At 40.0% G+C, this 24,958-nt stretch overlaps 1 protein-coding gene across 1 annotated transcript in view; it reads right to left on the minus strand.

The window, feature by feature from the left end:
* thsd7ba (thrombospondin, type I, domain containing 7Ba) overlaps nt 1-24,958 on the minus strand; it is a 323,272-nt gene that overhangs the window by 11,825 nt on the left and 286,489 nt on the right. The window contains exons 18-25 of the mRNA XM_084725418.1: nt 24,193-24,326; nt 22,396-22,552; nt 11,820-11,964; nt 11,041-11,156; nt 9,690-9,807; nt 7,904-8,049; nt 5,825-5,993; nt 347-520 (exon numbers count right to left, since the gene is read on the minus strand). Coding sequence (XP_084581544.1) covers nt 347-520; nt 5,825-5,993; nt 7,904-8,049; nt 9,690-9,807; nt 11,041-11,156; nt 11,820-11,964; nt 22,396-22,552; nt 24,193-24,326 — 1,159 coding nt within the window. The remainder of the gene's footprint in view (nt 1-346; nt 521-5,824; nt 5,994-7,903; nt 8,050-9,689; nt 9,808-11,040; nt 11,157-11,819; nt 11,965-22,395; nt 22,553-24,192; nt 24,327-24,958) is intronic.

Raw genomic sequence — 24,958 nt, forward strand, 5'->3', positions numbered from 1 at the left:
TCCTGTAAAACATTAGTCTACACGGACAGTAATATTGAAAAGTAATTTATTACTTTAAGATGAAAGTGGCTAGAAAAAGTAACTTGCCAAACACTGGTCATGATCAGCCCTTTCAAAGAAATTGTTTAACCCCTGAACATTTGATTCCACGTCACAAAAAGCTCTGCTCCGACAACAATGAAATCCTTCCACATATAAGAAGTCATGTGGTCCATTGTTGAAATAAAAATAATGATCATAGTTGCTTTAAGCAAGGCTCTCAAATCAGGTTATGTTAAGACCACTTCCATCACTCTCAATAAAGTAAGGTTTTCTGACATTTGTATAGAAATGGATTCTTCAGTACCTTTACAGGGCTGGGTCTCAAAGACTTGGTGTGGGCAGCTGCCCTGGTTCTCCATGACCTGAATGATCACAGCTCTGGAGCGAGCCTGGCGCCCGGTGGTCTCAAAGCTTCGCCCCTCCAGGCAGGTCAGCTGGCAAGAGCTCCAAGAAGACCACACAGTCAAATGGCAGTCTCCTGAGGGCGGAAAAGAGAGACAGAAAAAGCAGCGCTGAGAGGCACAACTTGGGTCAATAACACCGCCTAACACTTTCTTTTCAGATATTTCAGGATGGTTTATATCCAGTTTGCCGGCACTATTTCAGGGATCATTTTATTGGCTCCCCTGCTAGCTCCTGGAACATTTAAAAGACATCGAAAACAACTTCACCACACATCTGCGGCTGATAATGTACCAAATGCACAAACAAATTACCCAGACAGCCCAGTGGGTATTCAGAAGTAATAGACCAACCAGAGTTATAAATTATACAATACAAGCTATAACTCTGAGTCCAACACCCAATACTGAAACGAGTCTCTCAGGAGAAGCAAAACTCATTTGATTTGGGAAATGCTTTTAGTGGATAAAGGCTGGTTGTGTCTCCAAATAACACGCCAACACTTTCTTCTTGGAAGGTCAAGCATTAATATCCTATGTAATCCTTGATGGGGTCAGCTTGTTGTGATAATATCCACCCGCTGCCACAGCTCCTCAGCCAGAACAACCCTCTGATTCTCTGCCCTGAACGCCCATTAGTGACTGTCTGTGGATTGACGCATCTCATTATCTTTCATCTTTATACGGATCCACTCAATCAGCTCTTCCCCCATGCTGCTGTGGCTCTGGAAACACGCTGTGGCAAAAGCTGCAGAGTACAGCAAACAGCAACACCCATACACACACAGCGTGCATCGCATACATGTCGACAACCCCTCCCTTGGCCGCCTTACGCCTGCCACCTTCACACCAACACAAACACACACACACACATACATCTGCTCTGGCCATCAAACACTTCAGATCCTGAGCCAAGGCTCACAGCAAAGGCGAGTTGAGCGATGAATCAAGGCGAGGATCAGAGGAGAGCCAGAGACAGATGAGCAAAAGCAAGCAGTTCAAGATGGTGTCTCTTCATAGTGAAAGCTAACAAGAGCCTCGCTTGGCAAGAAGCATGCCAAAGGAGATCACAGTTGTCTTTTTATCAGATGATAATGATTGTGTTTCTCTTTTAAAAATGACACAAAAAAAACCCCAGATATATTCTGTGATACTGCGATAGCCGGCTCGCACGTCAGCTAAGTTTTGCCGAAGGACAATAAAAGGTTCATTATAGATTTTCAGCGTGGAAAGCCTGACAGTGACAAGCGATTTAGGTCATAGCTGTCAGCTGGCCAGAAGCACCCTGACTAACAGCAAATGCTCCGATCACGAGGTGGTCTAAAAATGGATTTAAAGGAAAAAACACTAGTTGGCATCATGGGATGTCAATTATGATCTGCTGGATTCTTGTTGCTGTGGTGATTTTTATAACGATGAGATCAAACGTTTCACTGTGCACAGACTCTGATATTTTAGATTTAAATTAAAGCTGCAACAATAAATCGATTATTAATCAATTATTAAATTAATCAACAACTATTTTGACTGATTTGATTAATCAGTTTGATATTTTTTTTTTTTAGAAAAAAAGTCAAACTTCTCAGATTTCAGCCTCTTGAGTGATAATATTTTCTTTATTCCTCTCTGACAATAAACTTAAAATCTTAGATTTGTGGACAAAACAAGTAATTTGAGGACGTCATCTTGCACTTTGGGAAACAATAATCAATATTTTTCACCATTTTGTGGCATTTTATGGACCAAACAACTAATCAATTAATAGAGAAAATGATCAAACATATTATAAGAAAACAAAACAGAATGTACAAGTAACAAATATAACAAATGTAACAAGTAAGAAATGTACTTAGCAGCAAACATAAAGCAGAAATAAATAATTCATGTGTGAAAAGGAGCAGGAAGAAGTGAGAACTTGTCAAGTCCTAACCTCTTTTTTGCACCAGTTTTCCCCAAACGTACCTCAATCAAATCAACAGATGTGAACATTCATAACACAGCAAGAGCAACAAAGCAGAATAAAATAAACAGAACAGCACAAATCAAAATTAACCTAAACATCTTGTCCTCTGTTCTTACTTTGCCAGTTCTCCTCTCCAATCATCCATGTCATATGTTCTCAGTGTGTTACGGATACAGTAAAATGGTTATTCTTCGTGTTATAGAACCCTAATTTCCTCAACAAAACGATCGGAGCAGTGGGTTTTTGTTTTCAGGATAACAGGCTTAACTTTACATTGACAGACAGCTGACAGTTATAAACAGCTGATCAACTTACAGTGGAGGACTCATAGTCACTTGTTATTGTCAAATTATGATCTTGCACCTGTCTTGTGCTCCTGCAGTGTTCCTGCAGCCTGCCTGAGCCTCCTTGAGTCTAGGGAGGAGGAGGCAGGGGGAAACAACTCGCTTCAACCATAGACTGTATATTAAATAGATTTCAACCTATTTAATATACAGTCTATGGCTCCAACTCATAGTACTCTCATATTTTGGACAAAGAATTGCTCCTTTAACAGTCTTCTTCTTTGGAGGAGGAGACTTAAACAACAGGAACAGTTAAGTTACAGTAGATAATAATATATTTTTAGAAGAAGTTTTCACTGTCAAGTCTTCACTGATAAGGTACAGGAAGTGCCAAGATGCACCGAGCTTTTTTTTCCCCTTTTTTTTTTCACAGCTACACTCCCGGCAGCACTCTGCGAGCACTGGTGCACTTTTATCATTATTCAACAGAAAACAGCGTGCATGTGGTGGTGTGATGTGTACCGCAGACTGCCAACAGTGAATGCAGCAACACTGTTAAAACTGCAAAAGAGACAAGTTTATCTAGAGCCTTTCCTGTCACATATCGACAGCAGTGGCTGCGGTTCAACAGTGTAGTTTAAGCACATGCACGTGGAATCTCTGTGTAATTAGCACTTCATTTACTTAGTAAGTATCAGGCACAAAGAGAATCAGTGAATTATTTTTGTCTTTTAGTTATCAGCGGTGTTTCAGACTGAAAATCTGCAGAATTCTACTAAATGTTTTTTTTTTTGCTTGAAATATGATACATAATGTTTATTTAAATTAACAAAGCAAAAATAATCACATAATTCAACCTTGACAACTTCAAATTCCACCAAGCAGGGCTCAAAGAAATATTTAGTAGCACTCAGTATATACAGTATACATCCTGAGCCTGAATTATTGCCCTGGACAAGTGATCTTCAAGGACCAGTGTGCAGGATTTAGTGGCAGTTAGTGAGTTTGCAGACTGCAAACACCTCATCTCACCCTCCCCTTCCAAGCAAGTTGGAGGGTAAAAGAGCCGCGCTCATTGAACGAGAACGAGAGCGCCGTTCACTCCTGAGACAGATAACGACGCTCGCATTGTCAGAGGAGAGAGCAGAGAGTGCAAAGTGTTGATGTGATATACAGTAAAATCTGTCTTTGATCATGCAGCATGAAGTGTGTGAACTAGTCTCTGTCACAGAGACAGTCAGTCAGACAGATCCATGTTACACACACTCGTCTCCTCTTCTCGTCTCCTTCGCAGTTCTCATTTATTATGGTGCGTTCACACAGCTGGGAAATTGGCATTTCTGAGTTTCCGTGTCAAAAATTTCAACAGTATGCTGGCGTGTTGTTAATAACTATTAGATATAAATTATCCTGGGCAGTCAAATTAATACAAAAATATGAATATTGCGCACACAGTTATGACATGATTTTATAGACTCCAGCTTCCATGGTAGGAGGAGGATCTTTTAAATAAAAAAAATAAAGGAAATAAATGTGAACTAGTTCATTTTTCAAATTCAAAATTAGGAACTATGAACAAGAACTGGTTCATTTTAATCTCTGTGAACGGAGCTTGTGAAGTGTAAATGAGCACAACACTGACCACAGGATTATCATACAGAACTAAAATGCTAAATTTAATGAATTACTGTAGAGCTTTGAATTTTTAGAACGTGTCAGTACTTCTTAGTGTTTTCTACCTGCATACTGCTTTAATTTTTCACGGTGTTTTGCGGCTTAATAGGCTTTAACACATCCCCTGCAGCTTTCATGACACAGAAATGTAATGAGCATAATCAATAACTAATTCCAATTTAAGCTAGTTGTTATTTGCTTGTTAAATAAGCTATTAAAAAACACTTATTTGATGACGAAGGAAGCAAATCTTTTCTTACTTTTAAGATGATGGGTCTCCCTCCAGGAAATCAAATTAAATATGATTAACTTTTCTGGAGACTCCAGTGATGCCTTCAGTGTTGGACTGTAATTTTGCAGATTTCAAATAAAGCTGTGTTGATGAGGTTCAGGAGCGACTGATCTGGCTGGTAGAGGGACAACACATGCAGCTCATTATTTTCAAGTGCCCCCAACATGTCACTCTTATACCTCTGGGTACCATCGCTGCTTTTAACACCGGCCCACACTGCTGTGCCGGCACTTGGTGCTGCATAATGATGTGCTGCCATCACCTTGTAAAATCACCATTCTCAATTAGCTTGCTATTGTGATGCTAGAGGAGCAAGCTAGAATAAACCAAATGAGATGATTTTATTTGGTTATCTCATACGTTGCTACCACACACTGTGTTTGCAGTAGCAATAAACAAACAATACATGTGATTAAACCAGCTCTTATTTAAAGCTACTTTCATTCCGATGTTGCATTGCTGCTGGGGGAAAATCATTGCTTTTGCACTGACACACAAACTCCCCATGCAGAATTCCTATCACCGGTAATTGCGCGGTTGTGAAAGGCAGAATGTTTTGTCTCAGCAGTGTGATCGGTTAATTGTTCCAGTTAGCACAGGGTGATTTTTCACTTGTTGTAAGCCTGGGCTGCAGCACAGCGTAGTGTAAAAAATCAATGTTGCTGTCGTAAAATCTGTCTCTTTTAGTCACTCAGTAATGACTTTTGCAGCATTTCTGCTCTTACAAGTACTATATTAACAGAAAGTATGAATTTTCTTTAATTATTTATTTTTAAGTGGACATTGTGTCTTTTTTTTTTCCTGGGTGTTACCAGACTTGCTCATCCAGAAAATGTAGAGCTAAATGAGTCATTAGTTAGTCTATGACTTCTATTGATTTTACAATAATTATTTAGCAGCTGAAAATGTCAATGGATCGAAAGAGGAGTGTTAGCAGGTTCCAGCAAATGGGTTTGCACTCAAAAACATTATTGATTATAAAGTAAGTGACCCAGGCCACATAATTATTGGCATTATGAATCCAGAATGACAACAGTAATAAATAATTCATGTCATCAGAAGATTACAAAACTATAATATACTGTATATTTCATTAATTATAACATTTCATACACTGAATGCCAACAAATGTGAAAAGCAGAGATGTTAATCCAGCGTGCAGCTTTACCTGGGCAGGGGACGAAACAGGGCTGCTCCATCTCCTGTTGGATCTGCCGCCTCAGTCGGTCTCCGCAGAGCTCGTCCTCCACCGGCTGAAGAGGAGACTCGGGCCAGTCGCCCCAGTGGACGACACACGACAGGTTCCGTCTCCGAAGCCCCTCACCACACTCTGCACCCTGCACGCACAAACACACAAACATGACCTATAAGAAGCATTTACTTGGCTTGATGAGAATGAAACGAACTGAAGCTAGGTGGGTGCTGCTCCTGAGTATTATTAGAATTATTAATATCTGATTCACACCAACTTCATGGGCTATCTAATATATAATTTATTGGAGTTATTTTTCCAATTCAGTGTAAAAATACCACATATATATCTTGCCTTTGGTCCACGTGGTGTTGACTAGAACACACTTTTCTGGGAGGTTTAACGCATCTCATCTCTTCACCATTTACAAACCTGGAGAGGTTAAAAGTTCCCTCCAGAATTTTCTAGCAAACAAAGTTTAAATTTAGTGTAAATTACAAAATGTATTGGCTGTATTTAAGCTCTAAAAACTTCTTCTAAAAATTTCTTCATAACACGTTTGCTGTTTTGGGATCATTTTGAAAGTTTCTGTGTTTACATCCATGTTTACTTGTTAGCAGTTTGTTTTTCCCCTGAGTTTCTCAGAGTGCTACCACCACCTGTACAGCAGTGAAATGTGAAACCTGAGACATATTTTTTAAACATTATATTTAATGGTTTTCAGTTGGTTTTCTTTTTGCAAAATTGAAAACCAACCCTGTGCTCCCTCCACCACCCCATCCCTATCAACTGTGTAGAGAATAAAGAATAATATAAATAAATTAATAAAAAATAGGTAATAAACATTTTTCTAATCAAGACCAATTATACATTTAGCTTGAACTGTACACATTTCTATAAGTCTAACGTTATTCCAATCAGCACATATTTGAAAAAAGTGATGCAGTTTATGCTTCTTTATTCTTTTAGTGTATTTTGCAAAGTTGTGAACATATTAATCGTAGAGTCACATGTCTGCCTTCTCTCCAGTATGAAGCTCAGCGTGACCATCTTCACACCTCATTCATTCACAGCTCTCTCTCTTACTCTCTTTCCTGCTTATTCTCTATCAGCTGATTATGGGCGTTCACTTGTCAGTTACCCAATCAGACGTAGCCGCTGTCTCCATCAGCCAATCATGTCGTTGCCGACAAACTTTAAATCTGTTTTGCTCTCTGCTGTTGTCAGCTGTCATTTCAGTGTGGAACTGTTGCGACCCTCCTCCACCCCGTTCACCTCCAGTTCTTCATATTCAGAGCCTCCTCATCACATCCTGACCTCCAGCCATCCCTTCACCACCACCGGTGTCTAGACTCCATCAAGGGGATTCCTACTTTAATCGCAGCTTCACTATATTCCCTTATACACGATGGGGTCGAATCGCCCAAAGACTTTCCACATTTCGCATCCAGACTGTGCACATGTCAAATAAATATATTTTGCACACTCAGACTGAAGTCTCTCCTGATTTAAACAGTGGGAGTAAACAGCATTTGGCTTGTGGTGCTTAAAGCACCAGCGTCTGCCAGTGACTCTTTCCAGAAATCATGATCCGGTTGCTCATTATAATCCGCAGACCTTGTTGTGAGCAGTTTCAAGTAGGAACTAGTTCCAGTAGATTCTACTGTAGATAAAAAGTAGTTCATACATGAAACTGCTCACAGCGAGGTCTATGAATTATCTGGAGTAACCAGGTCATGATTTTTGGAAGGAGACCCTGGTTTTGAATTTTTTAAAAATATCTTTTTTGTTGCTCTGAACACCACAAGATGAGTGCTATTTAGTTGGAGAGAAGGCAGACATCTTTATTTATCCAAAACTCTGAAACTCAAATCAAAACAAAGTAGATGGATAAATGGTACTACAGGCCAAAGGAAAAATATGTATTTTTGATGTTGAGGTGAACTGTCTCTTTAAAAAAAACAGGTGCGTGTGAACACCCTTTGTAAATCGATGGCAGCACATGGAGAAAGACAACTGTAACCTCAGATCTCACATTCACAGTGCAGGTCATACCTCTACAGCGCATGGCGACCAGTCACTCAGCAGCCACGTGTAGCAAGGCTTTATGGGACATGGCTTGGTCTGGGTGAGCTGGTTGGGACAGGGACGACCCTCCTCATGTGCCTCTTGCAGGATTCTTCGGGTGCGTGCAGACTGACCTGCAGGAGATGACAGCCGACACACCATCAGATCAGAAACCAAGGTGCATTAGCAAGCTGCATTTATAAAACTGAATTCTCTTTATAACCTTTGTATGTATGAATCTGGAAAATAGCTTTTTTTTCAGGGCCACTGTTAATATGACAAACTTTTAAAGAATAAATAATGTGTTGATAAGGAAGAAAAACACTGTGACATTCACACACTCACACTAAACCACATGAGAGTCAGGGTGAGAGAAATAACTGCACCACTGCACAAACACAAGACCCCATATAATAACACTTAATAAAATGAGTGGCTGAGATGAATGATGATCATTTATTTAGGAGTGAAAAGAGGCTGCGCCTTCTCTTTAGCCTGTGAAATATTTTCCTCACGACAAAGAGGAATTAGTGCAACAGTACCATACGTCTGTGTCACCGTGCCACTTTATGCTCGCATCTAAACGCTTCCTACACAAGTGCTTTGTTCAAGTGCGCCATTAATAATGTGTGGAAGAAAAAAGTTCTGCAAATGACAACAGCAGAAAGGACCGGCCACAGAGCGGGAGTGTTGTGTAGTTACAGCTCAGTGTCTGGGTCCTTCGTCAGCCATCCAGAGAAGACAGAAGCCGCGTGTGTTTGTGTGACGCCGGGGGAGATGCTGAGCTCCGCGGGCCCCAGGCAGACACAGCAAAAGGACGTTCAGCTCTGCCATCTCAAAAATCAAACCCAAAACATTAGCGCTCCCATGGCATCCTGACAAAACAAGATCCTTGCGTCGTCTGACACAGATACGACGCAAATCCCTCATCAGGGCTGACAGCTGTGTTTCACAATGTGCGAGAAGGAACTGAGAGGGTGGCGGTGATGGAGTCACAGCGGCAGTGACAGAGCAGCAAGAGAGTCTTCAGTTTAAATCCCCAGCTGAAAGCCAGAGTTAGTGTGAGCTGGCTGGAATGAGGGGTTAACTGCGAGGAGACAGACAGCCAATGACAAATTAAAATTAATGAACTTAAGAAGATACTGTTGAGGCTCTAATTAACAGAATAAGAGGCTGGCTCTCGGGGAGATTGGCTTGGGGAGGCCGGGGAAACAACGTATGCATCCGGGTTAAATCATTAACTTCTGTACACTGCATGAGGTTATAACATGGCAGCTCTCTCAAAGTGGCGCCGAGCCTGCCACAGTTTGGTGATTACTAATTGCATTTTTTAAATCATGCAGAGGAAGGGTGTATATTTTATTTACGAACACTGAATCATTTATGACGTCCATAAAGGTCAGCTGTATAAAATTTAGTTAAAATGAACCAGCTGTTTTTAAAACATAACCTCACAAAGCAAAGTTGCCTGGATTCATTAAAAAAAACAAAACAACTGGGCTTCATACAGAATGATAATGATGTGCGAATATTAATATATGTATATATATTATTGGGAAAAACTCACACTGTTTCGCTGTATAATAAGGCTTTGGATTACACATACTCGTAAATATTTTAATGCATTTAAATGTATTCATGCACAATTCAACATCTTGGTGAATGCCTGAGTAGACGGAATAATGAGGCGCCTCACATGTGGTCGACTCTGTGTCTGTTCATCAGGTTGGCGTTCCCATTGGATGAACTTAAGTTTGTTTGCTCGTATGTTTACCTTGGCTGCCGCAGGTGTGCGAGCATTCCGCCCACGGCGACCAATCAGAGAGTACACAGCTGACAGGGCAGTCGACCACGCAGCTCTCCGACAGCCTCCACTTGTTGATCAGACCAAACTGTAGAAAAACGAGAGCAGAGCTGTGAGGACGGCTGGTTAATGCTTTCCACTAACAAGAGAGAGGGAGCGCCCACATTTCCATATTTTAAAGAGGCTGCAGTTCATTTTCAGGACAGCGGAGACGCAGCAATTAAGCAATTTCACAATTAACCTTGCTTAGTTGTTCGTTCTTTGATTTTTTTATGGGAAGGGAATCACACAGAAGTCAACATCACAGCCTTTTATCCCCATGAAACTCCTCACACTCTGCATGGTAATAAAAGTCTGGATGTACCAGAAATGAACTGCAGGTTGTGGGACCAGACTGATATCCAGTTCACAACCCACCACTGAGAAATGTTTCAGCTACTACTGTTATTGAATTTACAGTAATTTGCAGCATCTTCAAGACCACCATCTGTCTTTGCATGATTAAGTCAACGCAGCAAGATGAAGTTGTGTTTGGCTTGGTGGCAAACAGCTTAGTGAAACATGAAGGTGTTAAGACATTTTCACTTAAATAAATTGCAACTGGGCTTTCAATAATGCATAAGGCAGTGGGAACAGAAGAGGATCTGGAGAACTGCTGCATAAATCAATACTTCATATTATATATAAAAAAAATCTCTCCAAAGAATTTGGTAGTAAAAGATTCCAATATTCCCTTTTTGGGGGGATCTCTGTCATTTGGCTCACTTCACCTGCTGTTGGCTCTTTCCCATCTGTGATGGTTAAAATGTCCAAGTTCTTTTCAAACAGAAATTACTCTGTTATTACTTGTTTCAAAGGTCAGCCTTCGGAAAAAACTTCTCTTTGTTGTGAAAAACAACAAAAAACACTGGACTGATAAAAAAAACCTGCTTATTTTTCTTGGTGCATAAACAAATATTGACTTTAAAATAATTATATGACTTCAAAAACTTTTGTACATTCAAGATTTAAAGGTAAAATCATAATAACAATAATATGCAACGTTTTCCACAACAACACAATGTACAGACTTACTGTGTATGAACCTAATCCCCTTCAATCATGATTTATAACCTTCTAGAAGCATGAGAAGGCACCTGTATCTGCAGACCCCCTGCCCTCAACCTGTAGTTTCCTAATTTTCTCATTATGTCGATGTACTCTGGACACTTTACCAACCCACAACGTTGATATTTTATGTCCTGGAAATGAGACTCAACTATCTCTCTAAACTAAATAGCAGACTGTCATTATGAACTAAAGGTCTGATGGCAGTGATTACCTGCTCGCACTTCTGCAACTCCACGATCTTGCCATCGCTGCGAATACAGTCCAGGAGACGCAAGCGTGAGCCCTGACCACAGATGGCATTTTCCCTCAGTTGACACGTACTCCAATCTGCAACACACACACAGACAGAGAGACACACACATTCAGACATGGACTTGTGTTGGTATAAGTGTAGGGACCTGTCACTGACATAATGCATTCCCTAGTCCCTTGCCTTAACCCTACGCATCACGACTTACTGCTCTGACCCTAGACCAGACACAGACAGTGTTACTGCTGTTGTGTTGCTCCTACCAGCCCTATCTTTCTGCGCTCAGTTTGCAGAGGAGTTGTGAAAAGACTTTTAACCGGCGAGCAGTTTGTTTTTCCTCTTGTTCAACAGAATTTTTAACACACAAATACTGCCCTTCTACACAGCCTTTGATTTTTTACACTGAACCCCACCATGCTGCTGTAAAGCCGCTGTGTGATGTGAAAGTATGCTGGGGTTGCAGAACTGAAAGGGGTGTGATGTAACACAACGGCTCGCTGGTCAACTTTTTATGTGTTCCTGGATAAACGGGGCATCGCCTCCTCTACATGAATTCAGTTAAAAAGATCAAGTGATGTCATGATCTGTAAGGAGGATTTCTCTCCTCTCACGCTCTTATTTTGGGAAACTCTACTTTTGTCAGCCTTGTCTTGGCCGAGCTCACGTACTTCACATTCATGCAGCTCAAAACATTTGCACTGAGATTAAAAAAAAAAGGTTTATACTGTCCGCCCTCGTACCTGAGACTCTGTACTGGTAGGTGAAGCAGGTGCTGTTGAGGACGCAGGGCTCTGACTGGACGAGCTCTGGACAGGCCGAGTTTTCTGCGGCTGGGAGTCGGAGGATGTGTCTGCTCCTGTTCCTCGCTGTTTCTTGGTCACACTGCTGCGCAACAATAACAGCATCAACAAAAACATGTCATTGTCAAGGGCACAGGTTTAGTTTCAGACATGATGGGGGGGGGGGGAGGAGGAGGAGGGGGGTGAGATGAAGCCAGCTGGAGTCCTTCAGCAGAAAAAAAAAAAAAAGCTGTCTCAGGCATTTACATTCAGTACCTACCCACCGGCTCACACATAATGATTAAATTCTCATCAATAATAGTGTTTCTTTTTAATATATAGAAATATTTGATTAAAATCCTAAGAGAATGAACTGATAAATAAAAAACAGTTATTCTTTATTGTAAAATGTTATATAACACGTTTATTATTTATTGTCTTTGAAAATATTTTGTTTCAACGTAATTATATATGTACAGTGTCAAATCATAACAAAGTTATCTCAAGGCACTTTGCAAACAGAGCAGGTCTAGACTGTACTCTTCATAAACCCAACTGAGTTTATAATCACTTTTACTATATGAAAAAGACCAAATTCATGCTTTCAGTATTCATTCTCAAGGATAAACTCTAGGAAAATGTGGTGTAAAATAAATGTTAACTTATATAAGTAACTGACTGCTAATGTAGATACATAATATTCGTAATGTTTAGTTAGCGCCGTCTCCTCTTCTTAAAACTTTAAAGTAAGCAGGTTCATCAGTCGTCTCAGCTTCACTGTTGCTGAGACAGGTGACTTCTGTAGACTCACTGTGAAGTTTCTGACAGCAGTGAAAAATGAAAAAGTTGTGGGGGAAAGTAAGAGGGAACAGGTCTGTGATTTCGCTATGAGCCGTTATTATTTCAGAGAAAAATCTGCGAAAAATTAGACTTTTGTGGACTTGAAGCCTCAGGGATGGCAGGAGCTAAATCTGGTACAAAGCATGCCCTCCTTCTTTGCCATAATTATTATTATTATCTTTGTTTGGCCCCTGAAAAACACGTTTAATGAAAGAAAAAATAAATCAAGTGTGTCACTTCAAGGTGAGACTCTTCTCTTCTCTTTACTCGGGTGCTATCAAAGCACAGATGTTCGTAACCTGACTTCCAACATGTTGTGTCTTCTTTAAACCAAATCTCTATTGCATTTTTGTGAAGACGGAGCTAAAACTACTGCCTCAATTGTTGCTCCTTGACAGGCCTTTTCTTGTTTTTAAGAAAAAAAAGCAGTATGACAATGACATTGATGGATCATGGATTTCAAGAGGGTTGATTTTTCTTACATTTCTGAGAAAATATCCAGTAGATAAACTTAAAAAAAAAAGAAAAAATGACAGAAAGTCACCAACGATTGTAAAGCGCCTCTGGATAACTGCTGCGGGTTTTCAACAAAAAGACGAGCTGCTACTCAGATCAAATAACACTGATTATTTTAAAGCCATGGAGAGATTATATCTTACTGGAAGGAGTAAAGAAACTTGTGGAAATTGTGTACGAGAACCATTTTGAAATAATTTTATCTTTCAATACGATCAAGTGGAACTTGTCTTTCCTTTCCCACCGTTCATAACCATAATCTGAGCCACTGAAAGAAGCAAAGGCAAACTTTGTACAGCAAGAGCAAAGCAAAGTGAATACTAAATGTAAAGAGGATATCTTGAAGCCTTATTATGCCTCTTTTGCCAACTAAACCTCATCATCCATTTCTTATAATAATGTTTTCAAATCTGGCATCTAGTTTCACTCTGGTAACCTGGTGTAACTGGTCAACGACCTGCCAGTCTTGTTTTCCACCTATAGAGAGCCATTTCTGCACATGGAAATACTAAAATATGAGATAATAGGTCTCATGCAGCAATATATTTACTCTTAATTTCTTGTTAAGAGGAAACTAAGAGAAGTCAACTCCAGATGCACCAAGCTGGTGTGCTGAATGATAAATCCCACTGATCGTAACCTGAAGGGGGCGTGGTCTTGTATCTGTAATTAGTACAGGTAACGCCTCCTAAACACTATATGAGACCAGGTGTTGTGCTGAATGCTAACACCTGGAACATGTCCAAGAACTGGAGGGACTCCGTGATTAAAGGCTGTACGAAGACGAACTTCAACAGTGACATGTTGACATGTTGTGTCAGCTGAGGAACAAAGAGTAACTGAAATGAGAGACTGCAGGAGCTAAAAAAAATAAGACTTAATTACATAATATCTTTTTAAAATAATTTTAAAGTTTTAAAGTTTTATTTTTATTTTGTTTGATCACATGGTTGGTGTTAAAGAAAAAGGAATTCAAAGCTTTTTGTTGCCAACTGATTGGTACTTAAACAGAAAGCTGCATGTCTTTTTACACTTTAAAATATTTAACAATTCTAAATTTAGTAATATTTTTGACTGATCATTTTTTTTTATTACATCATCTATCAAAAATAAGATGATATAAAAAAAGGCTCAGAGAGAGGAAATAAGTGAAGCAGGAAATAGCTGTTCTCTCTAATTTAGCAGAAGAACAACAGTAAGAAAACACTGGTGCTTCCAGGAAATCAACAGGCCTCATGCATGAATGTTTTCTTACTTTTCCCTCTTATTTGTCCTTAAACAAAGCACTAAGAGGTAAATACGAAAATCCTACGTGGGACTCATGAAATGTGTGCCGACAGCCAAACCTCTTCTTAGACACCTTTGATCTTACGTTGGATACTCATGTCAGGAAGTTTGTAATTAGCATATGGAAACACCCAAATTAATCAAGATAACGGCAGGTGATGATAAACTCAGAAAGAAAAAAAAAGAGAAAAGGATGGAAAATGAATTGACAACGAAGGACAGCAAAAAGAAACAGACACGGAGGAACGGATTGGAGCATCACTGAAGTGACTTCGAGAGGTTTCCCTGTCGGGGGGTGCAGCAGGTGCCGCCAGGTCACAACCACACAACCCCGGTCACCAAACTCTGTGTGGAGGGCCAGGAAATCGACAGCAGCGAGCGCTTGCAGTTGAGGTGGAGTTGATCGTTTTGTCTCTGGTCTAAGTTGAGGCTCCATAATCATCTTTAACAGTGACAGTTCTTCTGTGTTTCATAAAGTAAATGACATTTTCTTCATCATTATTAATATTTCACAGCCCAAAACACAAGTTGTTTTTTATGCACACTGGCTTACGAGTGGTCTGGAGGAATCTGAAATTTTGTTCTAACCTAAGAACAAATAGGAAAAAGTAGTATTGATGAGTGCCACAAAAGTTCTTAAACTGTTTGCACACACAATTTAAAATTAAATTTGTGTGTACAAATGATTCATGCATGAGGACCAAACTAAATAAGAACAAATCATGGATACGAACATAAAATAAGACAAAGTTTGTTTGTAAATGGTTTCTTGTGTGAGGCCAAATATCACAATGTGTTTGGTGTGAACAGGCTGAGCTTTTTCTGTGAAGATACTGCAAATTTATCGATACAAATCTATATAAACATCCTTTTACGTCCCCACCGAGGACGCGGAAAGAACTAGGACACTTGTTTGAACAGAATTCAACATTATTTGACACATACACGGGAACTGCTGCCTTCAGTGTGCTAAAAATACTGTGTTTTCAGGCTGAATGAATAAAATCCTGCGAAGTGGATCGACCTGAATTTACTGAAGTATTGACTTCAACGTGATGCACGTGAAGGCAGATAAAGACAAGTGTTATAATAACTGAGAGAGTAATTATGAGAACTGCAAAAGGACATTTGTCAAGCATCCACCAAGGGACAGTGGTGGTATGAGGAGAATTTGGAAAGTGCTCACTTCACACCACATGTGAATGGAAATCTGCGAACTGAGGAGCAAAAGATGTGCGAGAACGTGTGGAGGAATTGTCAGCTCGTTCCCCGAGGGAAGACGAAAGATGCGACTGATGAAGCTCTTTGCATTGAGCTGCGTTTGTCCCTCCGCTCCTGATGCATCACGACTCACACCTCGATCACTGTCACCTCATAATGAGGGACCTCCGTGTGGGGCTCATGAATCAGCTGCAGTCATTGTACCCGTAATGTTTTCACGCCACCTGTCATGCAAACGCACATACATACATTTGTATGCTATATTAAACATGAGCTTTTGCAATCTGCAGGCTCATTCGCATCTTTGGTTGCTGACAGATTAGAACCAGGTGCAGAACATTTTTCACACCGTCTTAAGTGGCACTGTAAAATAACAATAAAGCCATTAAGATCACAAAATCAATAAATTCAGTCTGGTCATTTGCAAGCTGTGTTACCTGAAGTGCTAAAACACTTAACATCATGCACAGCTTTTGCACAAGTGACTCACATTTTCACCTTTTCTCTAATCACACACACAATCATCCATACAGTAAGGCTGGGCAAAAAGGCTTATAAATAATATCTAGTATTTTTAAGGCTACTCTGTGATATAGAATATAAATCTTAATTTACACAAATCCTCAAATAGTTCAAGCATGTGATGATCTTATAGAAAATTAGATTAAACTACATTAAATGGTATTTAGAGCTGGGCTAATATGGATATTGGAGCTTTCATGAAATATTAATGCAATGAGATTTTTGATAAATAATCATCAGTAATGTGGATGTAATGAGTAAGTGGGTAAAGGCAACTAATACAACAGTCTAAGTTCAGAAAATTACATCACTATAATGTGATGCAGCCTTTAAAACCAGAAAAAGACAACATTTATATTATGTCACAGTATTTTAGTGTCCAAATCTAAAGCTATATTTAGTCTCATACGTAGATATCAATATAATATCAATATATTGCCCAGCCCGTCCGTAAAGAACTGTTCCTCATCATCCATATTTATAACTGGAAGCAACAGTGTGAGGCTGAGGGCTAATCCTGACCCGAGTTACAGGACCTCGCCTCACTTTCCTTTTCCCCTTAAGTTAACCCCAACCCTAACCCTCCCCTCCAGATTCTGAGAAATAATAATCAAGTAGCTCTTCAGCTACATTTGATAGATCAGTGGACACACCGGTCTGTTTGTGTCTTTGGTCCCATCGTCTCCTAATCTCTCTTGCTTGGAACAGCAAAACCCAACAGGGACAAGATACAATTACCTTTTCCCCACAGGGAGCTACAGTATGGCCTCTGACTTGAAAGTGTTGATTCTCATTCTGACCATTTCACATTCATCTAAAATCCACCACAAGCTGTGCTGGAGGAAACAGCTTATGAAGAGACGTGTTCTTGAATATGAATATAATGTTTTGCAAAGAGTAAATGTGTTAAAGAAACAGTCAGAAAATCAAAAATACATATTTTTCCTCTGGTCCGCGGTGCTATTTATGCATCTAGATTGATTTGGTGTGAGTTGCACAGTTTTGGAGATTTGTTTGTCTCCACTTGAATATGATGGGAGTAGATCGCACACACAAAAAAAAATACATTTGAAGAACTCAAATGCAATTTCTCTTTCCAAAAATCGTGACCCGGTTACTCAAGACAATCTAAAAATCTTGTTGTTTGTTTCATGTAGGAGCTATTTTCTTCATACCATACAAAGAAAGGTGTCTCTTCAGCCCAAAACTCAGATGAAAACACTGAGGCACACCTCAGGACAAGAAGGCTGTGGGTACGAATCCTGGTTCAGACACGGGGTTCTTTCATGTCTTCCCAGAGTCTGCATGGGTTTCCTCTGAGTCCTCCGGTTTCCCCCACCATCAAAAACATGTATGACAGGTGAATTCTCCAGTCAGTACCCAGACCACGGTGCTGACTAAGAACTGGAGTTGGTCCCCGGGCGCTGCGCAGCTTCTATTACTGGGATGGGTTAGATGCAGAGAACTGTGCTTTGTGTGGTTGTACATGTCACTATAAATTTGACCTTTACAAATCTACATGGATAAATAGTAGAAGTGTAACAATAACTCGATCTGGGTAGATTTAATGTTCAATGATCCAATATAATCGCTGCAAAGTGAAAATATCGATCTATACTGCCATCTTTAAGATATGCATTTCTTTTGAAATCCCTCAGAAAATTGTTGATTCATAATTTTGTGGCATTTTCTGGTTGAAATACATGAAACTAAATTTGTTAAATGTACATCTGATATTGATCACAGGTATCTTTGTCCAAAGAATCGATAAAAAGAAACCCAGCAGGACAGAGCAAAAGTATGTATTTTTGATTTTGGGTTGAACTGTCTCTTTAAATGTTTCTATATATTTTTATTCAGAAAGTCTATGGGGAAAAACCTCAGGTATACTCCACTGAAAATCACTGCTGTTCACAAACCAGTATTTTAACATTATTTTCAACCCTACAATTTGAGCATTTAGTTACATTATTGCCCAATAATTCCCAAAGCACATGGTGGTGATGTTCGCTGAATGTGTTTTCCTGCCTTCCGGGTCAAGGTTAGCAAATGTGTTTCTCTTGATTTCGGTTCAGTGTGAAATCTAACCTGAAGCCACCGAACTGCACGTTCACAAACGGATGACTGTTTTCTAAAATCCTCTCCGTGGAAATCATGTGACAGATGAAAAAACATCCACTTTTAGTGGCCAGGTGGAGGAATAATGTTACAAAGGCTTCATTTCAATGAACCTAAGAGAGAGTCAATGAGCTGTGTGCATGGAAATGCACTTCACTGCTGGAATCCTGTGTGCATAAAAACTTTAATGCAGTGTTTGTGCTTCACTATTAGAACTGCTCTGGGTTTATTCTGGATGCTATGTGATTTGTGTCTGGTTCAGAGGGTCTTGGAGGTAAATACAATCCCCCATGATTGCATTTTATTGACAAAGTTGGCTTTAACCTAGCTAAAACAAGGCTACGGGGGATGAACATCATTGGCCATCATGCCACTGTGAATGTATGGGGACAGTGTAGGGAACCATCACAGTGTTATTAACCAGGATGTTTCCTTTATCACTTTGCCACCTCTGGACCCCACAACACCGCTGATCTCATCACAATCCTGCACACACTACACAACATCCTCATTCCAGCTGAGTACAGGAATGACCCACGGCTATACAACTATCTCTGATTACAATGGACCAGCATATTTTACACTAAGCGCTGCTGTTTTGTTTTTGCCAACACTTAAAAAAAAAGAAAAAAAAAGTCTCCTACGGAATGTCAGGAATTGAGACATGTCTTTTGAAAATCTCCATCTCTCATCAGTGTCAGCGGAGCACAATGTCCCAGACATCCTGACAGGTGAGGGTGAGACATGCTTGTCTGAGAGGAAAATGGAGACGCAGTATCAAGAATGATTCAGTGACTGCAGGGGCATTGTGTATGAAAACATGGCGGGTTCATTCTGCTCCTCGCGAAGAGATTTGGCTGTGGAGTTTTGCCACCGGTTAAAGAAATTGTTGAATACTGCGAGTACTGTTCAAAACCTCTGACTTTCCTCAGTCGGATTTTGGTAGTTTGCTTCCAGCAGTGACTGCAAATCAGCTTAGAGGTGATATATACGACATTTACCCTCCTAGAGGTCGCTGTGGAGCAGCTGCATCTCAGGCAAAAACAAATGCACTCTTTGTTTTTTCAATAACAAATATAGATTTAAAAAAAAAAAAGTTGTCTAAACTCACACTACTCACAAAACTCAGATCAAACTGTGAAACTAGGCAGTGCTGACCAGATATGGATCAAGATTCTGTTACTCCATTGCCTATTTCTTGCCTAAAATGTTTTCAGAAACACATTTTAATGACTGTTTAGATGTAAAACAAGAAAGATTGTAACCTGGTGGCTGCCATTCCAGCTCCTGCATCTACAACAGAACCACAGACCCACGAAAGATCTCGCAAGAATTATTTTAACCCAAACTATGAGCTTTCTCTAACTCTAACCAAGTGTCTCTAAACCAGCCTAGATCTCAAACAAACTGTTGTGACATTAGAAAAAACAATGAGTTTCCGTGGCGTGCACAATGAACAAACAACGCATAAAAATCTCGCCAGAGGTTAACAAAGTTTCGCTTCTCGACACGACTGCTTCCAACGGCGACTCCTGACACTCAGATCAAACACGAGGAACTCGAGCACGACTAAATAACAACACAGCAGCAGGGAGCGTGACATCATTCTCTGCTCGGGAGGGCATCACTCTACACTATATCTTTACACTGCAAATAGTTAACACAGTTTCTCCCCCATTTAAAAAATGTATTTATTTTTTCATTATCATCGACCAAAATGTGTAAAATCTCACATCTCGACTTTATCTTCAACATCTCACCATTACATGAGTTCCTCTGCTTCCTCGTGTCAAAAAATCAATTGATGCAGCTCGACCATGTCAGTCTAAACCACTCTGAGCTCTTATTATAAGCCCTGCTTACTTCACACTTCAGACATTTGGGTTCCTCTATGCAATAAGACTACTTTTGGAAATGGTTGGTAATTAGGTTAATAATTAGGTTGCAAACACTTTATAGATTATTCATAACCAATTATAAACAAATCATAACACCCAAGTGTGCTCGGCAAAATCCAGTTAGTGCTGACTATTAATCAATCTTACTAATGAGTTACTGCCATTTATAATCTGCAAACAGGACCCTTATTATAAAGTGTAAAATACATCACCATTTATTAATGGCTTATGTCATATCAGCCCCTCTGATAATAACGAGGAAGGTTTCTTCCCAAACGCCACGGCCCAATTTGAAATTTGAAAATACTTTGTGGCCCACCCAAACACGAGCCTAAGACCCTGTATATGACCTTTTTTCATAAACAGAACAATTCTATTTGAATGTGGGAAGATGACAGCACGGCGAAAACTGATAATACTCCCACTGTGGTTGTGTTATCAATTTTCATCCACATACCATAAGAATTTGTAAACTTGCATATCTTTCCATTTTAACTCCTGACAAGGCAATGATGGAACCAGAAAGAACTATGATCACCAGCTACTTATGAGATGTATCATACATTTTGGTGTTAATGTGAGGGGTGTCATCAAATACGGTGTTATTAATCTGGTCATCTTTTTAAATGTTAACACTTAATTATAAATATTTTAAAATAATTTCAAACTTAGTTACGAAATTAAAGTTTTAATGACCTGCAGTACCGTCACGGTCCACCAGAGGGCTGCAGCCCGCACTTTGGGAATCCCTGAGCCGGTGTATGAATCAGGTAATTTGATATGCTAATTAGATATTCCAAATGAAACATTTTGACTATTAAAATATGATGACGCTAATTAAATGCAAGTTACTTATAAACAAACGTGATGAAGGCGGTGATGAAGGTATAAATGCTGCTGATGGAGAAGATAAAATCAGCTACACCAGCTCTGAGATCTGAGGCTGAACAGATAAATATGGGCTCAGTATTTAGTGAGCAACAGGTCGTTGTTTCTTTTTTCTCTAATGTGTTGTAAAAGCTTATTAATGACCTATAAAGTCTTTACAGCCTAATTATACAGTACATAATTTATAAATAAGGGCAGTCTCATAGTAAATATGATATTTGGTTGAATGAACGAACAAATAGAAATATCATCATCTCCACTCATTCCTATGGTGCTACATGAGTAAATGTTTCTTGGTTGATTTAACAGCAGAAACAACTCATCTATAACAGTTTTATGTGGCTGTTACAGTTTAATTGGCTTTCAAGTAAACAGTTTTTTAGCATTATTTTATCACCAAATGCATCTGACGGCTGGCATTGTACTGATGTTAATGGTGCTGCCAAGACTTGCAGATTGAATGATTGAAAGAGACAAAACGTCCGTGGAGAAAACTCAGTCTAATTAAGAAATCTCTATATCTCTTTTTCCTTGTTTCTGTTCTCTCTCTCACTCACTCCAATGTTCCAGTCCACTGAACTGTTATGTTTGACAGGAAACCTATAACACAGCTACGTGGCTGTGTGACCAGTAGCCTGTGTCTGAAAGCGCTGGGGAACATATGTTACATAGTTTTAGCCTGAGGGCTAAACTCTACCAGAAAATGGAAGCACATTAGGCTCAATTTAATTTGCAGCATGCAAGCTGTAATTTCAAAATGCACAAGGTTACAAAACAGCTGAGAGGATGCACACAAGAGCTCTTTATATTATCACTAATTCTATATTTAATGAGCTTCTATTACTAATCATACACTGATGTATAATTGGAGTGTGAATGTTGATGTTTTTATGCTATGTCTATTTTTTCAAAACTCAACGCTTTAACTCTGTGTTGGGTAGATATTTAAATATTACTGTAACTGCTGATCCTTTTAATCGATACATCTATGAATTTTTTTAACTAATGGAGTCCACAAAGGACATTAAAAATCATTAATGAGAGTCCAAACTGACCATTCTAAATACATGTATGCATGTTTATTATTGGTCATAAATGTCACACAAATTTTTATCAAATCTGTTATTAAATAGAAAAAATAGGAAAATCTCTATTCCGTATCTCTCATTGCAAATAGATGATGACAATAAATGCTCTGACTTAGTAAACAACAAGTCAACCGACCGAGAAAACAGCCCGCTTCTTACCAGAGGGCAGTTGCTCCACGGTCCCCAGGGTGTTGTGACGCAGTCGTTGGGGCAAGCCAGAAAGCAGACCTGGGCTCTGGGTGGCATTTCCTCCTGATCACACAGACTGTCCTCCACACTGCTGGCCTCTCCACTCGTTGTTCCCTTCTTCACACACCTAGCAGGGCAGCAGTGATACAGAGCAGCTGTGTAACTAGTCTCTGGGGCACTCCTAAGTTTCTGACTTAAAATAGATGACGCTCTCTTTTTTTTTCACAGGTGAGATTTGGCTGCTCGTTTATTTGTACTGGGTCTCTACAGTTTGTCCCATGTGTCTGGGTTCTCTAAACTTTTTGTTGTATAAAACTGAAACATGGATTCAAAAAGTATATTTTCTTGTTTTACTGCATAAATGACAGCATTGGCTTTCCAGAAATCATGATGCGGTGACTCAAGATAATCCACAGACCTTGTTGTGAGCAGTTTCATGTACCAGCTATATGACTGCTCAGGAGGAAGCATGAATCTACTCATATATGAGAGTCCAGGGCTGTGATGGTGACTGCATTACTCATGTAGTCATGTGATGCCTACCATGTGGCTCAGCTCACCATCATCATCGCAAATTTTCGCCTCTGTGTATCAGCACAGTCAGAAACAGAGCCTCTGATTGGTTGACCGACTCAACCCAAAGCATACTGAGATTGCCAGTGAAAAACTGCGGTGAGTTGAAGTGAACTGTTGGGCTGATTTGACTGAGAGAGTTGCTGAAGGTACATCCTTACCTGACACACTGTAACCTGTACTGGACATTTACTGACAGACTAACAGCTTACTGCTAAGTTTAAGTTTCTGCACCACGGTAAGAAAGAATCCAAACTGTCACAGACCTACGAGAGGCTTGTGCCTGTGACAATGCAAGATGGCATCCTGCTTGGCTAAGCTGTAATGTTAACACCACTGAGCTAGCTAGCATGATGACACAGTTTGGCAGGTGTAGTTCTGTAGAAAGAAAGTAGTTCCTGCATGAAACTGCTCATGAGAAGGTCTGTGGACTATCTTGAGTAACTGGATCATGATATTTTTTGGCGCTCTGAGCACCAGAAACCAAGTTCCATTTAAATGCATAAATAGCACTGCAGATAAGAGGAAAAATATGTATTTATGTATTGTTGATTTGGAGGTGAAATGTCCCTTTAACCATAAGGATGTAAGATCAGAAAACTCTCATGGAAAGTACTAATAAAGATTTTAGTGTGAGAAACTGTCCACAAATCTGAATGAAAAGAGTTTTGTCTTAGCAAATGTTTCCTCAGCAGTCCTTTTTCATTGAGTGAACAGATAAAACCTGAATGCAAATTCTTGAAATGGAGAAAAAATGGTAATTTTTAACTCCTAGGAAAAGGCCCTCTGTAAAAGAGCTCCTCTGAGCAGCTGACTGGGGCCAGTTTTAGATCACTGGTTGTGGTTTGCACTTAAAGGTAGGCTTATACTCAATGAGATCACTTCAGTTGCTTTTGACACTGCGACCCACTTGCCCAATTTGGCTTTTCCCGTTTCTGATGGTGCATGCAAAAAGTCAACACTTCACTGCTCTCCTCTGTGGCTATTTTAAGTACTGCTAAAAAGGCGCTGCAAAAAAAATCAAACAACACTCATTAGGAAGCAGTATTTTGTTTTGACTGTTTGTTTTCCCCTGGCATTGCAAGTGTCAGGACCAGTGTGAGTGCCAGCTACAGGACCGTTGCCAGTCTACTCCTCCCGGTGTGTGTTGCAGTGCCAGCCGAGCAATCTGCCAAGTCTAACCCGCTCACTGACCTGATCTTGCGGCTTTGGACTCCCTCCCCGCAGGCTGGCAGGTCGTCCACAGTGTTGATGGTACAAATGGACCAGGGCTCGATCCTCCACTCGTATTGGCTGCATTCGCTGTGGCACCGCACGGCCTCGTACACCTGTACGCGTGAATGTGCAAACACACACATACACACAAGGAAAGGGACACACATGAGGGATTATAGAGACAAAGCAGCTGAGTGTGTTACCTGATTAAATGGACTCGCATATAAATCAGCACACACACACACACACACACACACACACACACACACACACACACACACACACACACACACACACACACAGACACACAAGCATGCTACATGTATAAAGTTTGGGCACAGACTTGCAGGGAATGCAGAAGTTATTAGGGACTCTGTTACGTTTCATAGTACACTAATGAGAAGTCTCTAAACCAGTATTCCTTATGGATTTTCCTTTGGCAGATTTGTGCTTTCAGGTATTATTTCTTGCCTTAATCCAGGAGCTATACGTGTCAACATGCTGTTTTTATAACAAGACTCCAGCTTAAGAACACAACATGTGCTCGCATTATCTTCTTTTTGCATTTATTTTGAAACATCAAGCACTTGTGCAGTTATGGATGTGCATATTGCTTCCCTGGGATGTTTTGAAGTCTGTACAGCTCCCAATTAAAGGAGGAATTATTTAGCGTTGCCAAAGATGCTGGAGTAGGGGAGGCCAGGGAAGGGAGTAACACTTTTTATTTGAATATCAGTAAGTCAGT

Source organism: Lutjanus erythropterus, chromosome 8, assembly GCF_056507025.1.
Source record: "Lutjanus erythropterus isolate fLutEry1 chromosome 8, fLutEry1.hap2, whole genome shotgun sequence".
Taxonomy (NCBI): Eukaryota; Metazoa; Chordata; class Actinopteri; order Lutjaniformes; family Lutjanidae; genus Lutjanus; species Lutjanus erythropterus.